At 47.3% G+C, this 23993-nt stretch overlaps 1 protein-coding gene across 4 annotated transcripts in view; it reads left to right on the top strand.

The window, feature by feature from the left end:
- Window positions 1-23993, top strand: part of ST7 (suppression of tumorigenicity 7) — a 144499-nt gene that overhangs the window by 31619 nt on the left and 88887 nt on the right. Inside the window, exon 1 of one of the 4 annotated variants that reach the window (XM_048051010.2) lies at window positions 7690-8069. The exons of the other annotated variants lie outside the window; for them this stretch is intronic. Within the exon in view, the coding sequence (XP_047906967.1) occupies window positions 8048-8069 (22 nt within the window). The 5' untranslated portion in view covers window positions 7690-8047. Of the gene's footprint in view, window positions 1-7689; window positions 8070-23993 lie in introns of those variants that run through there. 4 annotated transcript variants of the gene reach the window in all.

Raw genomic sequence — 23993 nt, 5'->3', positions numbered from 1 at the left:
GGGACCTTTGTAAGTCGTCTCCTCCCTATCTAATTACGTGCAGTCACTGAGCACGCAGGATGCCATGGTTTCCCCGGCCCCTCTGCTAAGCTAGGTTGCAGTGGCTGACCACTTCCAGTTATTAAGCAGGGACTCATGCACACACAGAGTGTATCCATGTGAATCTTATTTCCTTTGGGAAGCTGAGCTGAATACCTTGGACACCTCCTTGTATTGCCTTGTGGGTATTCCTTTGTAGACTTAGAAATCCTTCTTAATTTTTTCTGTACATAATGATGAAATCATTGCTATTTGTAATATCAAATTTAACATTCTTACTATGTTTATTCTGACTGACAAGTAATTTAAATTTAATCTTACTCTCAACTGTGAAGTTTTGGCATTAGATCAGACAGCGTTATTAATGTGGATCATAATGCTGTGCTGGCAATGTTTACTACTGTTCTAAGTCTTCTCTCTTACTTTTTAGGCATATAAATTGGATTTATTTTTTTTTCCTGGGGCACACATGTTCTCTCTGATACCATTTGCATGTGGTTTGTTACGAGTAGGCCTTAATCCTAATCTGTCATCCCTCAGTGTTACATAAGAAATGATAGTTTGTTTGTAGTCTTTTTTTAAAATTTGTTATCCACCTCTGTTCACTCTTAAATTTGAGGCTTTCATGTGTACCATATGTGCAGTCCTTTGGCATAGATCTGTGGAAATGACCCAGATTTTAGCATGCAAAAAAAATCCAACTAACTATTTCAGGCATTTCCCTCAGTGTAGAAAATATGCACTCTTCTTCTACTATTTTATTATTTAAAAATGCTTTTAAATAGCTTGTTATTTGAATGTACTTGATTTAACCACAGTGCTCATTGGTTGCTTCTTTTGTTTTCAAGTTCTCCTGGCTCATATCAAAAGGTAGTGTGTTCTGCTGGTACATTTTTCAGATATGGTAGTGGCCCTATTTCATCACAATTTAATGTATTTGGGACAAAATCTGCTCTCAGAATTTAATGAAGTCATTATATATGCTCTGTTGGGGCACAGGACTTGCTACTATTGAAAAAATAACACATGTAATTTGGATTTGAAACGTCATTTGCACACAGTGAGTAGATGGTCCCACTGTGTTGGTAACTATCTACATATTTATGAATAAGCAGTTTTCAGTTCGGCTGGTTTTGTTTTAAACATAAAAACAAACCAACAAAAGTGAAATTAAAAAAAAAGATTTGAGTCATCATCCTGATCTTTTGACAACACTGTACAGGAGGTGAGCTATATTCTGACATTTAAAAAATAATATTGCATTATATTCCAGTCTCACACTGAGTCTAAGAAGGGAAGTGGTTGTAGAAAATGGCAGACTTACTCTACCATTTGTTGTAGGGAATGGGAGTACCATCTGGCTCTGTTGCTCTCTGCTACTGGACCCCAGGAATTCAAGTAGAGTCCAGGGACTACCGGGGGAGAAGTAGGTTGTATTGGTTAAGATTTTAAGACTTTGTCACCTACAGAAGTTCCTAGTTCCCATGAAAAGACAGAGGCCCAAGGTTTGGGATTTTCTCGAGATCATGAGGCTAATGAGGAGCAAACACTTAGCCCTCTGAAAAGAGCAAGACACCTGCCTGGCATCCACAACCTCAGCCTTACCTTAGCATTTAGTGGCTATACTGCGCTAATCCTTTCTTTTTTTTTTTCTTTCTTGTATGTAACATTCTTTTCATAAAGCTTTCTGTGCACAGTACTCTACCATTTCATAACTGCCAGAGCTTCATGGCCATTAGGTGTGTCCCAGAGGGGTGTCCTGGGGGATGCAGAAGACAAGGAACTTCTCTGCTGATTGCTGAGCATCTCTTCTGCCCATAACGAATGGCTTGCAGTAATTGCCTACAGAGCAGTGCTGAAGCTCTTTTTTAAAACTGAAGTTGAAAGATACTGCAATAATGTAATAATTGGCTATTATGCCTCATTGTATCTCTTTTCAAAAATGCAATCTGTCATTTAGACTTCATCTCTCAGATTATGACCGACAGACGTAAAAAGATTTTTGGTGGCAAAACAAAGTACATATTCTCTCTTGTCATTTTGTGTGTGTGTGTGTGTGCATGTGTATGTTTTCCCCAGAAAACGTAGTTGTTTGAGGCATTAATTGGCTAAAATTACTGCAGATTTTTTTTTGCATGAAATGGAGTTGCATAAGTGCAATATAGGCTGTACAAAAACATCCAAAAATCAGTGCAAGAGAAAATAAGAAAAAAACATTCCCGCAGTCAGCAAACCAGTCCGGTCTAAATTCCGCTTTATATGTTGATCAGGATAGAGACCTTGACATTTTTTTTCTGCCAGCTGACTCCTTCCTTTCTGTGCCAGTGAAATAAGGGAACTGCGACTTGCAAAGGGGGAATAGCTCAGATATCCAGGGATATTTTCCAGTCCTCGTGCCCAGTTTCTGGGTGGCCTGGCTCCCGTTGTGGTCCTGCTCATGGGAACCAGGCACCTCAGCTCCCACTTGCTGGCCTGGGCAGTGGGAAAGATCCTGTGTTTCCAAAAATGAAGCATTTCAGACATTTCCTTGCAGTGAACTTGTAGCAGCACTGAAGATTCTGAAACCAGTATAATCATGGTTTCATTTTTTTTCACGAGAAGTGTTGATTGAAGTTAATTTAAGTGCCAGTGAAGTTGAGTAAAATACGACCTGAGAAAGTGTACATGGAGCTGCAGCTCAGTGCTGTGTGCTGCCATTCTGCTCTGTTATGCTCCAGAGCCTGAAAGAAGGCCTTGCGGTATTTTGTTGGTGTATTGGGTTTACATGGCAAGATTTGGTAGCAGGTGGTCTGCAGGGGTGGCCTCTGTGAGCAGAGCCCAGCAGCTGCCCCATGTCAGATCAGAGCCAGCTCCAGATGGCTCCAAAAGGGACCTGCTGCTGGCCAGAGCTGAGCCAGTGAGCGACGCTGGGTGGGCCTCTGGGAGAGAGGATTGAAGAAAGGGGGAAAAAATCTGCTGTGCTACAGCAGCTGGGAGAGAGGAGTGAGAAAATGTGAGGGAACCAGCCCTGCAGCCCCCAAGGTCAGTGCAGCAGGAGGACAGGAGGTGCTCCATGCACGCAGCAGCAGCTCCCCTGTGGCCTGTGGAGAGGCCCCTGGTGGAGCAGGCTGTCCCCCTGCAGCCCATGGGTCCCACACGGAGCAGATCTCCACGCTGCAGCCCGTGGAGGAGCCCCCGGTGGAGCAGGTGGATGTGGCCTGGAGGAGGCTGCGGCCCATGGAGAGCCCCCGCAGGAGCAGGCCCCGGGCCGGAGCTGCAGCCCGTGGAGAGGAGCCCACGCAGGAGCAGGGGGTCTGGGGGGAGCTGCCGCCCGTGGGGGACCCGTGCTGGAGCAGTTTGCTCCTGGGGGATGGACCCCGTGGTACGGAGCCGTGTGGGAGCAGTGCTTGAAGAGCTGCTGCCTGTGGGCAGCCCCCGCAGGCTCAGTTGGGGAAGGACGGCATCCCGTGGGAGGGACCCCACGGGGAGCAGGGGCAGAGAGGGACCGTGAGGGAGCGGCAGAGATGAAGCGTCAGGGACTGACCGCAGCCCCCGTTCCCTGTTCCCCTGCTCTGCTTGGGGGGAAGATATAGAAGAGGGTGGATGGGGAACAGTGTTTTTAGTTTGTTTTTAGTTTCTCACTGCTCTAGTCTGTTAGAAATAGGTAATAAAATACATTACTCTCCCTATGCTGAGTCTGTTTTGCCCGTGATGATAATTGTTGAGTGATCTCCCTGTCCTTATCTCAACCTTTGAGCTTTTTCCATCATGTTTTCTCCCTGTTCTTCTAAGAAGGGGGAGTGAGAGAGCAAATGTGGTGGAGGTGAGCTGCCTACTGATGTGAAACCACTGCAGTTGGTGTCATGTAGATCAATAGTAGGTGTGTCAGTTGCTGCTGGAGTTAACAAAACCTAAAGAAGCTGGAGATCTTCACAGCAGAGGTGATGGGTAGCCTGCCCGTGGTTTTAGGAGGGAGCTGATGTTTCTAGAGGCAAAATAAATTCCTTTTGGTAGCTGTTGAATTGTGCAGATTAACTGCATATTCACTCAGAGGTTTCCAGTAGCACCTTAACTGCCTTAAACTTTGTGAACTCCTAAAAAAAAACTTTCAGTATTGTGACAGAGCAGCGTACTTGGACAGTAAGGCAGAGTTTAATGAACTAAACAAAAACCTTAGCCATCTTTGAGGATGATGGAGGTTGCTCTGTGTGACCTCTGGAGACTGGGATACGTAAGATCAGTTGCCTCACCGTGGTGGAGATGGGCGAGACCTCCCCTGCTGAAAGCAGCCTCCCAGTCTGACGCCGCAGGAGGACCTCGCAGGTGTGATGGGTTCCTTTTCCTTTCCTAGAGTTTTTCCTCTGGAAAAGGGGATTTAACTCAAAGTTAAATTTTTTTTGTAAACAAGGGAGAATAAAGATTTCCATAGGAGTGGATCAGGAGTAAAGCGTGTATACAAATCTGCCTCTGTTAGTAGCTCACACGTTCCTGCCTGCACCATTTTTGAGAGAAATTATTCTAAAGCAGAAATTTACATCCGTATAGAAATTTAACATTTCCCTTTTTAGCTTTATTAAAAATCAAGCTATTCTTTAATGTTTAGACTTATGCCCTGACAAAATAAAATAATATATGTATATTCTTTTTGTGTAGTAGTAAATCGAGAAATAAGAAATACCTGCTGAAAGAGTGGTAAGGGCTGAGGAGCACATCCCTTTCTCTGGAAGACATGAACATAGAGCAGAGAGCTTTGAACAACATATATATTTGCTGCTTTAAATATTTCATGCTGGCTTGTGGAGAAATATATGGAAGTTATATTGAATGTAATGCTTGAACAATGTCTTGTGCACATTGTGAGCAGATCGTGACAATGATAATTCTTACAGATTTCCTGTGACATTCTCTGTCTGCTAATTTACATAATCTGAACAGCTGTATGAGATAGATAGACTTCAAATAGGCAGAGATGAAATTCGTTAACCCTTCTTTGTAGAATAAACCAATAGCAGGACTCGGGTTAGGAAACAGAAATCCCATGTTTTGCTGGCCGGCTCACTTAACTGTGAGGTTACGGCCATACAAAAGCAGAAGAGAGGATACAGGTTTTAATACTTTCTCAAAGTCATTTTGCTGCGAGTTTTAGATAGAGTTGATAAAGAATTTCAGTGAAGGTCTTTCAGTAGTCTGTCAAGTGTCACTTTCCCCACAACCTAAAGCACTGACCTGGCAAACATAACGCGAACCACCAGGAGTGTTATGAAATCCTTGCACAGATACCGCAGGGGTTATTTGGGCTTTTCAACAAGGTATGTGCGTCAGTGTAATGAGAACTTGGCTGCCGGCCTGGGCTCCCTGACACCTTCAAGGATGTCATTGGAAGGCCCTGAGCTTTGTCACCTTCCCTGGAAACAATGCTGTGGGGAGTTCGGATTTGCTCATCAGAGCAAAACTTATTCTTAGGCCACTGCACATTAACACTAAGGGTTTTGTTCCAGAGATTGATGTTTGAAGGTGCTGAGAGGCTTAGGTACATAATGGACACGTTTCCTCTGTGAACTTGCCTGGGTCACTTGAAAGCTGATCCAGAAGGCTTGCTTCGCTCCACACACAACAGCTTTTTGTCAAGCTGGTACAGCCGAAGGAGGCGTTACCAGCTCTAAATAGTCAAAATAACTACTTCAGTTCTGGGAATAGCCACACTGTGGGCCTCGTCAGAGGATCTGTGCCACAGCCCTTACAGCTCTGTGGCCAGAAGTAATTTGGACAGGTCTTCATGGTGCTGAGCACCCATGCACATGAGTGGAAATCTTAATTGCGATTGAACAGCCAGGTCATTATTTCAGGTGCTTAAGAACAGATGGAGGACACCTGGTTAGTCGCTGCCTAAGGGTTGCTCTGAGTCACCGTGCTCCCGTGTCCTGTCTGTCAGCGGAGAGACCAGAAGCTGCCTGTTACAGAGCGTGTTGTGAGATGTCTCACTCCAGGGCACAGCCTCTCCCATGGCTCTGTTCCAGGGATGAAACACAGTAAAACGCTCCCAAAAGCCTGGTGGGACTAAGTGTTCTCAGGGTGTGTGCTGAATACAAAGAGTCTGTTTGACAAACGGGGTGGAGAGCCGTGGAAAAGCTGAGGAGCATTTTGTGCCAACGGAGGTGGCCACCAGAGGAGCTTGGTGTGCCTTGGAGGTGCCCCCAGCCCTCCGTATGAGGACAAGGAGATGGGGCTCAATACAGCCCCGTGCTGTACAGGGTCCATACTGTCATTGCTGGGCACACACATTGTGTGAGCTTGGGGTTGCATGAGTTTAGGGTTGTGTGAACTTGGGGCTGCGCTCCCCGTCCCCAAGAGCAGAGGACTTGGTGTGGCAGTGGGCAGCTGCAGCTCCAACTCATACCTTGCTTTCCAGTCTACTCTTAGGGCAGCTGTGACCCCAGCCGATGGCTGGCTGGCCCCCGAATGATTTAAGCTGTTGAGATGCTCTGGTGTAAGGTGCTGCAAGCATTAGACTTTACCCGATTTCCCAGCCTGCCGGCCACAGTGACACGGCGCATTCCGCAAAATGCACAAACCCCCGAGCAGGCAGAGCAGTGGGAGTGTTTGGTAACAGTTAATCTGCAGAAGATCAGAAATGGGGGGGTTGCTTTTCTTTAAGTGCTTTGCCTAATGGATTTGTGCGTGTTCCCTTTCTTCTTGGCCTCTAGCAGCGCTTATCGGCGCTTGCCATGTTAGTAGCTGCAGATGCTTGCTCAGGGAGATTTATTAGAAACCTTCGAATTTTTACCCCCTCCAGACTGCCTTTCTTATAGATGACCCCCGATGTCTGCAGGCTTCCAAACATCAGCTTACTGCTTCGCTGCACTTGCCAGCACAAGGCATGGAAATGCCTTTTGTCTGCAGTAGGACTGGAAGGAGTCAGCTTAGGTCTTTGTTTCTACATTTTAACGTTTTGAAATTACTGAATGTCAGAAAAGATATGTCCAATGCACTCAAAAATGCACTTGCAGAGGCTAAGAAATGCTAAATCTAGATGGTTTAAAAGAATAAAAAATAAAGAAAACATTTTTTGGTTGCTAGGGTGCTTTTTTATCAGTGGGATCAATGTGGTTTGGGATTTTTCTCTTTATTTAAATGTGTGACTTATTATGGTTAGAGCATTGCTACAGTGTATTTTGACAATAGATTTAAGTAAATCAGACAGTTGGCCAGCACCACGTGAAAAATATGTTTGAAGTGTAGATTGGCCCAGGAATTTAATTTTTCTTTGAGGGAAAAATAATGAAGAGAGTTAGTGATGGAAACTCATGATTATTCTTTATTGAATATGCCATAAATGGCATTTACTAGGACATTTGTCCCAGAAATTTATTCTGCATGATGCGTTTGCAAAGAAACGCTTTGCATCTTGTGCAGCCGAGTAGAGAAGGGCGAATTCACGGCAGATATTTCAGTGCTGGCATTAAAAGCACGGGGCAGGAGGCGGGGGGGGGTTTATCATCGGGGAGGGAAATACACGTCGGCTTCTTTGTCTTCTGCATTTTGTGACAAAGGAATTCCCATTTGAATCGCCGTGCTCCATCCGAGCCCCCTGCGAGCCTCTGGTTAGCAGCAGTCAGTCTGTGCAGTGTCCTGACGTCATCCAGTGTATGCATGAGCTATGCTATTGTCTTACTGAGAGCAGGGGCTGGGGATTGCAGTGTCTGGTGGCTGCTACCTATTTCTGCCTCCCGCTATCACGGGAGGGACGCCGGCCTTCCCTTATCTCTTGGATTTAAAACAGAAGCTCCTGCCTTTGGCCGCCTGAAGAAGGACCTTTGGTGGCAAGGAAAAGCTGTCTGCAGCGTGGGGCAGAGGAGGGGAGAAGAGAAGAGAGGAGAGGAGAGTCTGGCAGCTTGGATAGGTTGGACTGCATTGTCTGGCTTCATGACCCCTGCTGTGTAGCAGTCTCATCCCTGCTCTCATACACTCCCTCCGTCTTCCTCTCTTTTTTATTCTCTCCTTTTTAAAATAGCAGCATCTGGGGCCAGCCATGTTTGGCACTGAGTCTTCACGTAAGTAAATGCATCCCGCTTGCATCCTTTTTCTCTTTGAACAGGGCTGGCGGTCTCGTTGTTGTATCCGGCGCTTGCGTTCCCTGTGCCGAGAGCTGCGGTGCCCAGCCTGTTTATGAAGGGGCGAGAGGTGCTGGAGGGAGGTATCTCCCTCCTGGCTGCGGCTGCATCCTCCGTGCCGGCATCACTGGGTTCGGGCCGCCGAAGGATGCGGGGATAAAGGCAGTTTCACTCGGACGTGGTATCGATAAGATCGCGTCTGTCAATGATCTGTAGTTGCAGCCGCGCGGATGAGTGCAGTGCTCAGATGAGATGCTGAGGGGATGAGATTGCTGCAGCATTAGATGGGCTAGAGCCGAGGAAGGATGGTTTAATCTGAAGGGAAAAACAATCTCGATCGCTTTGGTTTTGCTTCGGGGAGAAGGGAGGCTCTCCTGGGATCCTTCCCTTGGCTGGAGAATTAAATGAGTTAAGTCGAATTCTAAATATTGGGAGTATTTCTCAATTTCTAAATGGGTGAAAAATCCAAAACAACAGCATTGTTTGTTGGTTTCTTCCTGGTCTTTGTGCTGGAGGACCTTAGCTGAGCCTGCTGTATAGAAGCAATGTAGGCACATGCCATGGGAAGCAGGCAGGTTTCGCTTCAACGGGAACAGCAATTAGCTCCTGGCTAAGCTGCTCGAGGATGAAGACAGCGTTTTTGTGTAAATGCTGTTTTTGGTGCGGCTGTGTGGGGCGACCTGCCTTATCCAGTGATTATCTGCCGACTGGAAAACACCGAACGTTTGCTTTTTGCAGAAATAACACTGCGGGCTGCAAGTGTTTCTGAGCCGAATGCGAAGCAGCGGCTTGCTCCCAGTGTTACAGCAGGCGGGGTGGTGGCACGGCCCCGCGCCGTAGGTCTGGGACCCGTTCTGCAGCTCGGCTGCTGCTGAGCAGCGGTGGGAGCCCGGGGACACCTCGGGATCACCTCCTGCCGCCTGTCACAGCCTGCTCCCCGAGGGGTGACTGCTCCCCGTGCTGGGCGGCAGCTCCCCACCTCCTCCCGCACAAAGCCTGGCCAAGGTCAGGCAGAATGGAAGCAAAATTTGCTCCGGGGTTGCTTTTGTTCTGAGAATCGTCTCTCACGCGTTGCTGCAAACCCCTTCGAAGCCCTCGGTCGGCAGAATACGAGCAGAAATGCCCGGCGTGGTGTTTGCAGCTGGTGCCGCGGCCAAATTTATGAGCAGCCTGCGTGTGCGTCTGGGTGTGTGCCCGCGCAAAGTGCTTGTTAGCACGCTGTGAGATAAAATCAGCCCTGCACCTGCCCTCCTGCGGGCACTGCCTGCTGCAGGCGTGGGAAGCCGAAAGCGGTCGGTGTTCGTTTCCCGGCTCCCCTCCCGCATTGCCAAGTGCACCGATAAATGGCGTGCTGGCACGGCGGGCGCGGAGGTGCAGCCGCCCCCGTGCTGACTGGTTGGTACCGACAACAGCTGGGGCTGCTTCTGTTTCCATGGCTCCCACCTGAGTGAATTTAGAAAAGCGAGGTGGGAGCTGCTGTAACATCCCCTACAGCTCCCCAGGAGGGTCCAGCCGCGTTTATTTACCCTCAGAAGGATTTACGTACAGCAGGAGCGGGTGCTCTGGCTGGGGCAGGCTGCACACCCAGCGCTGCTGCCGTGCCAGGAACCAGAGGGTTTGCTTTCAGAGAAAGGGAATTGAATGGGAACTAATTTGGGCAAAACAGAGTCAAAATGAGGGCTTTTTGGCCTCCCCTCTGCTCCTGCCTTCATATTGCTGAGCTGTCGAGTGGCAGGTGCGGCCACGTGAGGGTTAACATTTCTGTCCTGCCAGCGCCGTGCTGGGTCCACTGGGCAGACCTGCATAATGCTGAAGTAAATTAATAAAAGTCAGCCTCATCTGGTCCTTGAAAACACTACAGAAGCCATTGCTGCAGCTGCCCAAAAAGCATGAAATGAGCAGATTACAGCCTCTTCATCCTGCTGGTTGCAGTTAGCATTTAGGAGCTGAGGCTTTCACATTTCCGTACTCTTTTTCTCTGATTAAAAAGCAAAACCAAACAACAAGCAAGGAAAACCATCGCTTCATCCTTCAGCTTCAATGTGGAGCAGATCCCGGTTTAGATCCTTTATTCTGTCACTCATTAACACAAATACTTTAAAGGCCAAACACGCTCCCCCTCAGCAACTCTGTTTTTGCTTTTTCCTTTTAACGGCAGCGAGGAGGGCGGCGGGAGATAGTGCGAGGGCAGTGCAGAGACACAGACGTGTGCTTATCTCTTCCTGGCCGCTGGGAAAGACAAACACAGGGCAGCGCCGACGTGACAGGGGAAGCCGGGACGCGATGTACGAGCAGATGCTAACCCTGCGGCACGCTGCGAGCTGGGGAAGAGCGAAGGAAAATGTCCGTGCAGGGAGCCGGGCCGTGGTGTGGCAGCTCCCGCATGGTCGGGCTCAGTCTTTTCCATCGATCCCGTGCCCTCCTGGTGAGCCCCACGGGAGGCACGCGGGGTGGAGGTCGTTCATCCCCAGTGCCTCTGTTCTCATCCGCCTCCGCCCCGTGAGGTGCCGGGCATGTGGCAGGGGCCGAGCTGGCCGCCCGTGCCGCCTCTCCCGCTGACCTGACAGGTGGATCCACTTCCCCAGGTCATTTCAGAGTCTGTAGAAGGGGAAACTCTGATTAAAAATCGAGTTGAGAGTGAGATCTCTTTTGGACGGGAAATGTTGTGGCACTGTGTCAGCGCTCCACCAAGCCTGGGGAGCACGAACAACGTGGCGCGGCGCTGGGCTGGGAAGAGCTGGGCCCTGACTGAAGGAGGCCGGGGAGAAGAGGATAACAACCCCCAGGGCCAGCACACCTCCCTTGTCTGACTCCCGCTTGTAGGCCTATGTGAGAGACACCACAGGCACAAATTAAACTGACATGGGAGAGGAAGCACATCTGGTGGGGCTCGGCAGTCCCGGGGGAGGTTGGGGCGATGCGGCTCTGTGAAATCTCTCCCTGTGATGCCAAGGAGCTTGGCAGAGTGTGGTTTGGAGCCCACAGAGCCAGCAAAGAGGTGCTCGAAGAGCTGGTTTCATGCCTGCCCGAGGATTTGCACCGCGTGTGCTTCAGGTAGCGCAGACAGAATAACTCAGCGGGAGGCTGCGGGGAGGGAATTACACGCCCCAGCGCTGCTGGAAGGCTGCAAGTGCGCTGTGAGAGACCGAGGTGATGTTTTCACGCTGCTGGGTTTGCTCCTGCTGTAGTATTTTAACCTAGCAGCAATGCTAACCTGTGAAGGTTAGAGGGGAAGAGGGGTTTGTCTGGTCTGGTCTGTTCGAGGAGATGCTCGTCGTGGTTGCCTGCCTGGCAGCTCAGCAGGTCCTCTTGGACAAGCGGAGAGGACAGGAGAGCTGGCCAAGGGCAGGAGAAACGCCAAACTGAAGGGCACACGAGCAGTGTGGTGCTGGAGGCCACGCTCCATGGAGAGGTGGGCAGGTGGGGGCTGCAGTGAACAGGCTGGAAAGAGACCGTGGGAGGGCCACCAGGGTGATCAGGGGGTGGAAGCACCTCTCTAGTAGTAAGAGGCTCAGAGAGCTGGAGCTGGTCAGCTGGGGGAGAGAAGGCTCAGGGGGATCTCGTCAGTGTCTATAAATACCTCGGGGGAGGGTACAAAGCGGATGGAGCCAGGCTCTTTTCTGTGGTGCCCAGTGCCAGGACAAGAGGCAATGGGCACAAACACAGGAGGTTCCCTCTGAGGACCAGGCAGCACTTCTGTATGTGTGGGTGACTGGCACTGGCACAGGCTGCCCAAAGAGGTCGTGGAGTCTCCTCCTTGGAGATCTTCAAACGCCACCCGGACGTGGTCCTTGGCAGCCAGCTCTGAGTGTCCCTGCTTGGGCAGGGGGTTGGACTGGGTGACCTCCAGAGGTCCCTGCCAACCTCAGCCGTGCTGTGGTTCTGTGATCTCCGTAGGGAAATGGAAACCCTGCCGGCTTGCACTGCCTTCTAGTCCGTCTTTTCACAAAGTGCTTTCGTCACTGGGCTTTTTTATTCTTTTTCCAAACTCCCAGCCAGGATGCATTAACAGGGAACGGTCGCACCAAGATAATTGATTTTATAGCATCAGGAGAGCAGTCCTATAAAACCCTGCGTAAGAGCAGCCATCAACACTGAGAAATGAGAGACCGTAGTGCTGGATATTAAGAGCAATTTCTACTAGCTCAAAAGAGACAATCTCTGTGAAGTGGATGGCCAAGTGCTGGACGAAAGGTGATGTCCTCCATTCATTAGAGGGTGGGATGCCCAGAACCCAGCTCCACAGCTTCATGGGATGCTGGGGGTGGGTGCTGCCGTCCTGGGCCAGTGTGCCTGCCTCTTCTCACCAACCCGGCCCACGAGGGAGCTAATGGCAGTTTGAATTCACTGCATAGAGGTGTTTTCAAGCATGCAGCTGTTTGGAAAGTTTAGGTGTGCATTGCCCTTTCTTCCTTCCCAAAGAAAAGTGCTGGGGTGAATGGAGACATCTTGCAGGCTGGATTTGACTCGTGTACCTGACAGTCTCAGACCATCTGGCGCTTGTAGCCCTCAGTCCCCTTTCCTGTCCCATTGGTTTGGAGGTTGCAAGGGTCTGATGGAAAGTTACTGAACGCAAGTCTTATCTCCAGTGCAGTTAGCACGTGAATTTCTGCACCGGGGAAGAAATCTGAAGGTACGCCCCCCTCCCCCTTTTTTTTTTCTTCTCCAGATTGTTTAATTACAGTCGATCCTTGCCATAACTAAAATCATAAGCTATAATCAATAGAGAGGCCCTTGATTGGTTAAAAGTGACAAAAGATTTTTCAAATTAAAGGCAAAAATCACAGAAGAATTTGTGTTGAAGGGACCAGCACCTCCTTCAAAGCAGGACCGACTTCCAGCCTACATCCAAAGACAGATACCAGCTCAGTCCATCTGCTTGTTTGCAAAATGATGGGAGATCAAAACAAGCTTCAACTTTGACCGGTTTGATTTACAGAACCAGAAACAGGGATAAATCTTTAAGCCCAAGGGCAGTTGAAAAGGTTATTGGAGTCCCTTCGGGCCACATGACCCAGATGGGAAGTACAGTACATGCAGAGGGGACGATGGCCTATAATTTGAGCTAGTGTAGAAGCACTGGAGTTTTATGTATTTGGGGGGTAATTAGTGTCAATGCCCAGCTAAAAAAAATGACTTGCAGAACAATTAAGCCCTTTGTCTTCATCTTAACTAGAAGAGCCTGCTCATCACTGAAGCACCAGGAAAAGGTCTAGGACGTGCTATGAAAAGAGTATTGGAGATTCAGGGAGACAGAGTATTGCAAGTTTCAGGATGAGCAGGTATCTTTCCTCTTTGGTGAAACACTGGTGCAAACAACTGAAACACTGGTACGTCTCTGGTTAGAACCTTTCATATGAAGGTGGCTATCTGTAACAAGAGCTGAAAGAACCTTAGAAATGCCATTATGTTCCTTATTGCAAAGGATAGGGCACTGAGCCTCTGTAATAGGGAATTAAGCTGTAAAACTACAGAGAAAAACACTTGCTACTCAGAATCCAGTGTAGCTCAGTGGAAAATTGGCTGGCTTTGCTGTGTTTGACCAAGGAGGAGCGTATGCTAAGAGATGAAATTATGATGCTCAGAAACCAGGAATGTGAGTGGACCCATGTTATATCTAGACCAAGAAATGTGCCATTGCTTCCCAGCATTATGTGGAAAGTATTTTAGGAGTCCTAAGACTCTTTGTGGATTCATCTTGAATCGACATCTTGAGGTATATCAAGTGTTTTGATCAGTACATGGGAATTAGAAGAGAAATTCTTGTGGGACTCGAAGGCAGTGGTACAAAATTAGAGTCAGATATGTATGACCTCCTTCAAGAAATCCAGTGGCTGGGACGATCTTTCCTCAGTGCACTGAAATGAAGGATGCTGAGGTGACCCTCAAAGTGTGCCAGACAGTGGTTCAGCCTAGAGGAGGAGCCCAGAATGAAGCTGTACAAAACTGGTGAGCTTTTCGGAGGAATTATGTAGTTGCAGTGGGGACTTTTCCCATTTGTATAACCCTTAAATAGCTTTTATAAAGAATTGATGGAACAGGGAAGAAGGATAGGAGAGCAGCGGGAATGAGCTCTGGAAGAATATGACTTGTGCTCAAAAGGTCTGTAGCTTAAGATGCCCTGAGAAGGCTTTGAAGATGCCAGTGGAAAGATTGTCCATCTCCCTTTGCCTCTCCTCTCATGTTTAACATGGCATCGTTAGCCCAGTGATTTTGCATCTAGAATGAGAATATGATTTCATGCATGTCATCGTGCCAGCAAATGCTGGTTTAGATTTTGTTGCGAGGACTGAGTCTTGGAAAGCTGCTGCGAGTGTGGATTTCCTGCTGTACTCATCTGAACGTGGAAGTACCCGTCCTGTGGTGCGTCGAGGACTTCTAAGAGGGTATGGTCTTATGCAAGTGCAGCAAAAGGAAAACGTACTCAGTTACAGATGGCAGTAGAAAAAGGGGATCACATATTCTTCACTTTACATATTTGCTGCATTTTTTAAAAGTAGCAAGGGATCATATGATGAGGACACCACTAGAAAGAGAATTACAAGGAGAAGGGCATGTATTACAGCTCCGTGGAGCATGGGAAATGGCAGCTGAATCTATCTCTAAGATCACTGCTGCAAGAACAGGGAAAATGCTGTAAGGAGACAGCATCCCAAGCAGAACCCGAACTGCAGAAATCCCTGGCTTGCCGATACTTACCATGAGTCACACTGATTCTCAAGCTGCTGGTCACAAATGTAAAAACAAACAAACAAAAAGGTGTTATAATTAGTAATACTGAAGCATGACAGAAAGAAATATTTAATTGCCTTCATTACATTTAGTTGCCTTCATTACTGGCATTAGCGAGGTACCCAAGGCTGTCTCCCAGTGGTAGCAAACTGTGCTGCTGTGTTTGCGCAGGTGTAATAAACAGTCACTCAAATCAGCAGATGGATGCTAAAATACATTCAAGCTTTGATTTAGACTATCAAAGAGAATACATCAGAAATACAGAATTATTTGGTAAAGAAACATGTCAAGTTGTGCGTGAAGATCCCATGCTGTTCTTTGTTGTCCAGAAGGAAACAAAACCAAACACTTCAGCTAAAAAGCCCTAGAAATTTTACAGGCAGTGAGCGGAGGTGGAGGTCTGTGAGAGGGTTAAGTAAGCCGGGGAAAGTGTTCCTGTAGCTCGGCAGCATATATCAGCCTGGTTATTCTCTGCTTGCGTGGTCCGCAGCGATAACTGCAGATAAGCTGTTATTATTATGTGCAGAGCGAAGAGGGTGATAATCAGGCTGCCTGCGCAGATGGATGGAAAAAAGCTCCGAATGGTGGAAATGAGCAGACAGATACAAAAGCAGCAAGATCTGAGCTGTAAACGTCTTATTCAAGAGTGGAAGTTCCCCCAGGAAACCACCCAAATGTGAGAGGCCTCGTGCATGCAGATTATACGGGGGGATACGGTGTCCCTTTTTAACAGCAGCAGAATGGTTTCTGTAGCAGTACAAGCGGGAACGTATCCCTGCAAGATCTCTGACTTACCAGTGATTTCATTCTGAGGCTTCATGAACGTAATGACTGCACAAGGAGATGGCTCTGGGATGAAAGAATCCTCAAGTGCATAAAATAAGACACAGATAGCACCATCGTTACAGTTTACAGCTTATCATCCTTACAGATGTACAGTTGCCATGCTGTCATGGGACTAGTGGGTCTTGCCCTAGCCCGTAAGGATACAAGAGCTACAATGACCAGGAGATTTAATTGCCTACCCAGGATAAAGCACTGCCGATCTGTCCATGCAGAGAGGGGTGCCAGAAAGAACGGGTTTCCAAAGGCCTTCACACTAGACATTCTTCTAGAGTTATCTTTGTAGGTATAAATATTTGGGGTTCTTGCTGTGCGCGGGTACACCTGCACGCCCCAGCAGGTGTCCTCGCTGTGGGCATTGCGAGTCACAGCCCGCAGTGACACCTCTCAATGCAAAGAGACGTTAGGTTGGTCATCTGGGGGCACTGCATGCCTGCTAAAGCCTTACTGTCTCTGTGGGTCCTGGCTGCTTTTCAGCGATGAACGAAGCTGTGGATTCAGTGCCCTGTGCTGCAGGAGTTTGCCGAGCTACGTGTCTGGCATTTAGCTAGGCTGGGCCCCGTTTGTGTGTCTGTAGTGACGTTCGCTTATTTCCTCCATAAAATAAAGACTGTATATATAGCCACACAGAACTATGTAAAAAGACAAGAAGAAAAGGCTCACGTTGGGACTTGCCATGCTTAATAGTGTCCCCTCAAACACGAACGCTTCCCTGGGGAACAAAGCAACGTGCGTCTGGAAGCAGGCCTGTCAGCACAGCCACCATCCCTGCAGCCTAACGGTACCTACACATTTTCAGTTATTTCAGAATATTATTTTTTCCGAGATCTGCATGAGAGCCTGAAACCATCTCCCCACACAGTCTGCGACTGCTGACGTGAAGCCGTGATCTCACTGCTTCTCTCCAGGAACTGGAAACCCAGTCCCATAGCAGCCCAGCGGCAGGTAGCTACTCTCGTTGTTCCCATCTATGTGGAGCCAGAAGTCTAAATGTGCCTGGAAGCTGAAGTAGCCTCACATCTCCAGCAGCACTGCAGTCAGAGCGACAGGAGAGGGCTGGAGGTATCTCGGGGGTGGCACGGGCAAGGCTGTGCTGCCCTGTGCAGAGGAAGAGGGGGGGCATGCTGCCAGGCTGCCTTCCAGAAATGAGAACTTCATCTCTGAAAATCAGCTGCTAGAACTTATTGATTGCTTCGAGTGTTCATTTGTTTGTTTTTATGAAGTTGGCTAAAAGCTGGCCAGTAGTCCTGTCTTTACGTCAGTTCAGTCTAGAAGTACCTAGCAAAATAATTATTTTGCTAGGAAATAATTATTGGGCTGTGCTTCTGTGTTCTAGCATCCAAACTCACAGAATTGGTTGGATTAAATTATTTAGAAGAAGCAAATGAGGATGACCAGTCAAATAACAGTAAAAGTTTTTGGTGGATGTATTCAGACTGATATTTAATGAAAATAAACTTATCAGCAATCTGAGACACTAAACTACAAAATAATAGCTGAATGAAATAACCATGATATGGCAATTCTGTTACAAGAGATAGTTTAGAACACTTTCAAAGAATCAGCATAATTCACCATAATAAAAAATCACCATAATAAAATCACTTATTTTCCAGCACGGCATTTGCTTTCATTCTTTGCAAGGAGAATGGAGCGCTAGTGAAGAGTGAAAGTAGAGTTGGCTTCCTTTTTCTTTATAAAGTTGCTTTTTTCCAGGGCCTCATACCTGAGCCCAAGGCCAAGCATGGCCTTCAGGGATTGAAGTTATATCTGATTGCTTCTCTGGAAGTGATTTCGCACTAGTTAGTGCAGGAGGCTAATGTCCAAAAATAAGCCAACAGCAGCAGTTGGCGTATGGTCGGAGTCACAGCAGTCACGTCTCAGCACTGTCCGTTTGCTGCTGGCCCCCATTTCTTTGGAACACCGCATCAATATGGTATCGAGCAATGAAAGACTTGTCCTAAATGGGTGTCAAAAACCTTTGTGCTGGGCTCTTAAGAGCTTAGGGTGATTGATGTGATCAGTCTTTTCTGTGATTACTCTTCTCAGAAATTGTAGGTGATCCCTTAGAAGGTTTGTCTGTAACTGTCCTTCCTTAGGTTTAAATAAAAGTGTGATTTTTTTTAACAAGGTTAATTAAGCTGATACAAAAAAGAAAAAAACTATGTAGATTCTCAATTAGGACTAGATTGAGTTAACAAGGTGTAGGTTTAAGGTTAATTGAAATAAGCTTTCTTAGCTGAAATAAGAATGTCTGTGAACTATATTGCATAAAAAATGTGGGTGCAGACAGGTCAAAGTACTTAAAAGTAACATTTATATAAAAATGGTGACACGGTTTCTTGGTTTTGTTTTTAGTATCTTTCCTAACACTTCTTGTAGCTTTTAGAAACTCCAAATGAAATATCGGCTTGTTTGTTATACTCTCAGGTTTCTTAACATGCATGAATGACCTTTGATAAAGGGTTTGAAGTTCACATCTGCCGAAGACGAACTACAGTTTCCAAGCGTAACAAATGGATAACTTTGTTTTCTTTGATCTTGTGTCCATGCAGCCAGCCCTTAGGTGAAGTTTCTGCAAAGCTTATGTTGTGTATTTGGAAGACGCCAAGAAAATGGATACTAGGTGGTGTTAATTGCCCTACGGGCAGATACGGCCACGCTTCCCTAAAATGCTGGCTTGTGGGGAGGCCCAGATACAGTTTATTGATCCACAGTGGCAGAGCATTAACAATTCTGAGAGCATGAGGTGAGAAGAGCCTTCTTAGATTTATGAAGGCATTATCTGTAATAGTGCAGCACTTAATCATTGTCCAAGGTGGTATGAAGCTAGTCTTTATACCAGACACCCTGCTAGCTATGTTCCGCTCTGGATCTAATTACTGAACTTGAGCTGGTTTAATAACTTCTGAGATTTTTACAAAAACAGGAATAGAGCACAAAATGTATTATGCAAACTGTTGCAAAATCAGGTATTGGCTGATCTGTGGAGACTGAAATAAGCTGCAGAACAGTTGGAAACCTGAAGGAGGAGGCCAGGTCAACTTCTTTCTTGAGCAACAAGAAAATATGGGAGTTGTGATGAGCTAGAGGAGAGAAGGAATCTGCAACATGGAAGATCCTGAAATTCTCACATTAGGTGGATTTAGGAAGTGTGAGAGCTAAAATCTGATCTGCCAAACAGGCAGCTGGAGTACCTATATTGGGGGGGGGGGGGTAAGAGAAAGAGTAGGGGAGGCAGGCATGAAGAGGTGTGATGGTGTTCAATCCTGCCCACCCTTCATTAACGAAGACCTGCTGCAATTCCCATGAAGAAATAGGAGACATTTCTGAATTGTAAAACTGAGAGAATCTGGAAATACTGTTGAAGTAATTTTAGTAAATGAGGCCATTTTAGAAATCCCAATCAAGATATCAGTCTCCCTTTACTCCAATATGCAAAAGAGGTGTATAGCCAATTTGCTGTAGTGTGTGTTACCAGCCTGCTGTGTGAACGAGAGCTTGTTCATGCCACAAACGTGCCATGAATCGCGCCATGAAGCCAGTCCCCCTGCTCCTGCTTGGGTTGGGAAAATCAGGCAGCGTCTCTCAAACTGGGCTGGAGAAGCAGCAACACCAAAGGCTAAGCACTGTGCAGGGGTTTGTCACAAATCCTATTTATCTCCAGATCTTTTCAGAGTCTGGAGTGTAGGCAGGCTCCTTTTTCCTTCCCTCCCTTCACGATGGCTGCTTTTGTTATTTTCTCTAGCTCTGTCAATCCTGACCGTGCTCTATTTTACTGAAAGCACCAATTAAGTAGCCGAGCATTTGCTCTTCCTCCCAGATGGCTCCCGCTGCAAGACTGGAAGCAATCTGTGCTGTAACAAAATGGGCACGAGCCCAATCTGTAACCTTGCGCACAGATCAGTGCAGTCTGCCGTTTTAAACTGAATTAACAGCGGGACGGGAGCGAGCTGTGTAGTTAGCAAGAAAGAGCAGGACTGGGGCGGGAGCGCGGGAGAGCAGAGGCTGCCCGGTGCTGCTTTGTTTTAGCCTGGTTTGCTCCTAATCCTGCTAGCCATTCAGCCTGGATGGTAGCAATAAGCCTGAGCACCAGCTGTGCCTCCCCATGTGCTGCCGTGTTATTTTCAGCTCCTGTCAAAATGAGGCATTTCCATTTAATTTGCATCTTTTTTTCTTCCTCCCTTCTTTCCCTAATGAACAAGTACAGCAAATGCACTTGTGTCCTCCTTAGTGATGCCTCCCCTCTCAGCTGTAAGATCCCTTTCAGTCGGTTGCCTGCTATAGGCCTTCTAGCGTCTTGTAGCTAAGAGCAAAGAGCCGGAGGTCTCTGCCCGCTGAGGCGATCTCCTGCAGCTCCCAGCTGCTCCGGGGGCGCTTGTGGTCAGAGCTGAGGTTTCTGAGCGGAGGCCTATGCACCCGTTCAGCATCAGCAGCATGGCCCTGCTGAGGTTTTCCTGCTGGGTAGTTTTCCTTATACTCTGAAAATCTTGTATTTTCAGAATATATATTGAGAATTTACTGGCAGAGCTGCCGAGGCTTTCCCCCCTATTTTCCCAGCAAACAACGCAACTCTAAAGATGACAGTGGAAACCCCACCTGGAGCTCTGCATTCAGCTCTGGGGCCCCCAGCACAAGAATGACACGGAAATACTAGTCCAGAGGATGGCCACAAAGATGATCAGAGGCTGGAGCACCTCTCCTATGAAGACAGGCTGAGGGAGTTGGGGTTGTTCAGCCTGGAGAAGAGAAGGCTCTGGGGAGACCTTAGAGCAGCCTTCCAGTGCCTAAAGGGGGCCTACAGGAAAGCTGGGGAGGGACTCTTTGTCAGGGGGTGTGGCTTTAAACTAAAAGAGGGAAGCTTTAGATTAGACATGAGGAAGAAATTCTTCACTCTGAGGGTGGTGAGGCCCTGGCACAGGCTGCCCAGAGAAGCTGTGGGTGCCCCATCCCTGGAGGTGCCCAAGGCCAGGCTGGATGGGGCTTTGGGCAGCCTGGTCTGGTGGGAGGTGTCCCTGCCCACGGCAAGGGCGTGGAACTGGGTGAACTTTAAAGTCCCTTCCAACCCAAACCATTCTATGGTTCTACAAGTATCACTGAACATTTTGCTGCTTCATGTGCTTTATGGTCACGTCAAAGACCAGACTGGCAGTCAGTGTTTCAGATTCTCCCTTGAAGCCTAGTTTTCACTCTGGAGGTTGATATGCTCTGCCTCTTCCTCAGCTGCAGGAAGCCTGGTGTCATCCTTTCTGCTGCAGCCTGTACAGCAGGCCAGATAAGGTTGCCTGAGCACAAAAACGTACACTGAATTAATTCAGTAAATCTGTAAAGGCCACTTTTCAGTCTCTGGTGGACAGCCCGGGTCTAGAAAGCTCAGTCTGCAACAGAGAGGTCTTTGGCATGAGAAAGTCAGTGCCCAAAGTATTGGTAGACAAAACCTCCCCACTTGTTTTCAGTTAATGGATAGGCATTGAGTAGCGGCAAAGTGGACAGAATTCTGTTTTGAAACTAAAAGATTTTTTTTCTGATAGAACCCTTGGAAAAGTAAGAAAGATAAGTAAGCTGCTAAAACCAGCCTGTCCTACTGGAGAAGGGAAGCAAACAGACAAAGAGAGAAAACAGCTATTGTTATCTATGACACGGTCTTCAGTTATTTGGCCTGGAGTGGTCTCTCATATTTTTATCCTGAACCTGTCGCTTTTTTATTCGTTGCTGGAGGTGTGCTGTATTCTGCTCAGTGGGGCTGTCTGTTCTCTGGGTGGAGAGGCAGAGGTCGTTGCTAACAGGTAAGGAACAGTTTCACCCACGTTTCATCCAAATACATCTCTGCACCGTGCAGTGTTTCATCCAATTCCTGCCACTGATCGCATCCCCTCTGAGCAAGCTGCAGGAGCTGCTTGGCAGCGAGGGCCTGCTGAGAGCTCCAGCAGCGCCGGCGCCCCAGTGGAAGATCACTGCCTGTGCAGAGCTGCGTGTGCTTGAGGCAAGGACAGAAATTTATGGTGTAGTCATTTATACCCCTGCTTTTCTGCTCTCTGCTTGAGTTTGTGGCAGTTGCTGAGTAAAAGAACAAGAGCTTGTATATGTTTATGTAATAAACAAGCTATACTTTACCTTTTGATATTACATCTTCCCTATAACACACGCTGTGCTTCAGTGAGAAGGCTACCCATCATCAGGTGATGGGGCTTGGGGGTTTCTGTTCTCAACTTTTTTAATGTTGGGATATACAGAGAGGAACTGAGTCAAGGATATGAAATTTAGTAAATTTGAAAGTAAAAATAGTGGCTTTAAATGTAGTAATTTCCCAAACGGAGACACTTTAGTATTATTCCAATCAAAATTTAGCTCTGAGCAGCCAGCAGATGTTTTTGTTGCTGGATTCTACTTTGATTATTAGTATCGTTTCAGATTGAAGGAAAATATTGGTTTTTGTCATTAATTTGATCCAGTTTCTTAGAGTAAAACAGTGAATTACAAAAAGAGTTTTAAAATTGGTTTCAGCAATTTTCATTTCAGCAATTCTTTCTCATTCCTTTCATTAGTCAATATTTCAGCTGGGCATTAAAGTGAAATCAGTCTAAGCTGAGGTACTGCTCGTACATTTAGACTGTATTTTTTCATCATGCCTTAAGTTTTATTCTTTTACCATTAGGCAGAATCCTGGAAAACATCCATGTCAGAGAGCTGAGCCATGGAAAAAGGCATATATTCTGCATAAAGTTAGTTGCTTCCTGAAAAGCCGCTAAATGAGATAACAAACATCTATCGAAGCATTCAGGTAATAAGATGTCTCTTAAGGACTATGAGTGCTGAGGTGGAACAGCTAGATTTATCCCTGAAATGATGCCTCAGGGGTCCATGGCCAGGCTGGGTCATTTTGCCCCACTCACCTGTATGACTTCAGGCTTGTTTTTGTTACTGCACCATCATCCTTCAGCAGTAGGATGCCTTGGGTTGGGGACCCAACAACGTGAAGCCTTGAAGTGTTATCCATCCTGTCATTTGGCCTAACCACACCTTATTTTGGGCTTGAGCACTGTGCTTACAGACAGTTATCTTGGGTGAGAGTCTTCGGTATCTGCTTGTATCCAGAAAAAATGCATATTACATTTTTAGTCTTCAGAAATGGTTTAAGATGGACTCCCAAACGAACCCACTGTATCTTGTAATACTTTTATGTCGGTGCTTTTTAACTGCAGTACTAACCCATTTCTATTGATAGCTTATGTGGCTGAAGAATGCAAGACATGAAGGGAACATTTGGGACTGAGGTCAGTTGCCTAAACGAGGCATCTAGAGCCATTTCACATGCCCTAGGATTGTTCACCTGGTCTCCGGCTGTTGTCCTGGGGGTATTTTGTTCGTGCAGTGTGTCGGTGTTTCAGATACCCTGTGTCATCTCAAACAGCTTGGGATGCACGTGCCTAGACAGCTCTTTGCCATAAGGGGTTGTAGTTGATGCAGTCCTAAAAGGATCCGGTCATGTTAAGTAACGTGGGAATCTCAGATTCCTGAGTAACTGCAGGGGCTTCAGTGGGGATTTCTTTTCTTTTTCTTTTGTTTTGAGAGTAGAAGTTGCAGTGACGATGACAAACTCAGGCTCTGGCAAGGCACACGTGTCAACTGTTGCAGTCATTAATGCCGGCTGCCGGGCGGCACGGGTGCCGGGCCGGAGGAACATGCTGTACTTGGATTGTCTGGCTTAGGAACTGCCTCCATTTGCCATTTGCAAGCAGGGACAGACAGAAGACAAACATTTCTTCCCCTAAATATGGGACTTGTTATAGCCTAGTTGCTTGGCAATCCACTTGACTGTAAAACAAGCAGACTATTAAGCAATGCTACTGGTTTCCTTCCTTCTATGGCTTTGTGGGATGTGCTGTGAGCTTTGCACCGTTACAGCGTTTGCAGCCATCTGTGTAACTGCGGAGGGAGGGAGGCATTGCAGCCACACGGCTGCCTTCTGTGGAAGGAAAGGTGCTGCGTTTTCAGGTGCTCCTCCTGTTGTTTCGTTGTTTTTTTTCTTTGTGACACTGCATTTCTGTTCCTACCACCTCCGTTTCTCCTTTTAAGTTTATTGGCAACATCTGCTGCTGCTGTCTGTAATTATTCTCAGCACTGGGAGAAGGGGAAGCACCGGGCACAGCAACAGCCTGTGCCTTCCACATAGGTATTCAAAGTCATCTGTTAACGTACTGGCACAAACAGGTTCCTCCATCATTCATTTCACCTGATCCAAAACAAATTCTTCTCTCTCGACCCTACATGGACTCAAGCCTAACTCTG

The sequence above is a fragment of the Anser cygnoides genome, chromosome 1 (assembly GCF_040182565.1).
Source record: "Anser cygnoides isolate HZ-2024a breed goose chromosome 1, Taihu_goose_T2T_genome, whole genome shotgun sequence".
Taxonomy (NCBI): Eukaryota; Metazoa; Chordata; class Aves; order Anseriformes; family Anatidae; genus Anser; species Anser cygnoides.
The sequence above is the reverse complement of the archived record's forward strand: the minus strand, read 5'-3'. Positions and strand labels throughout refer to the sequence as shown.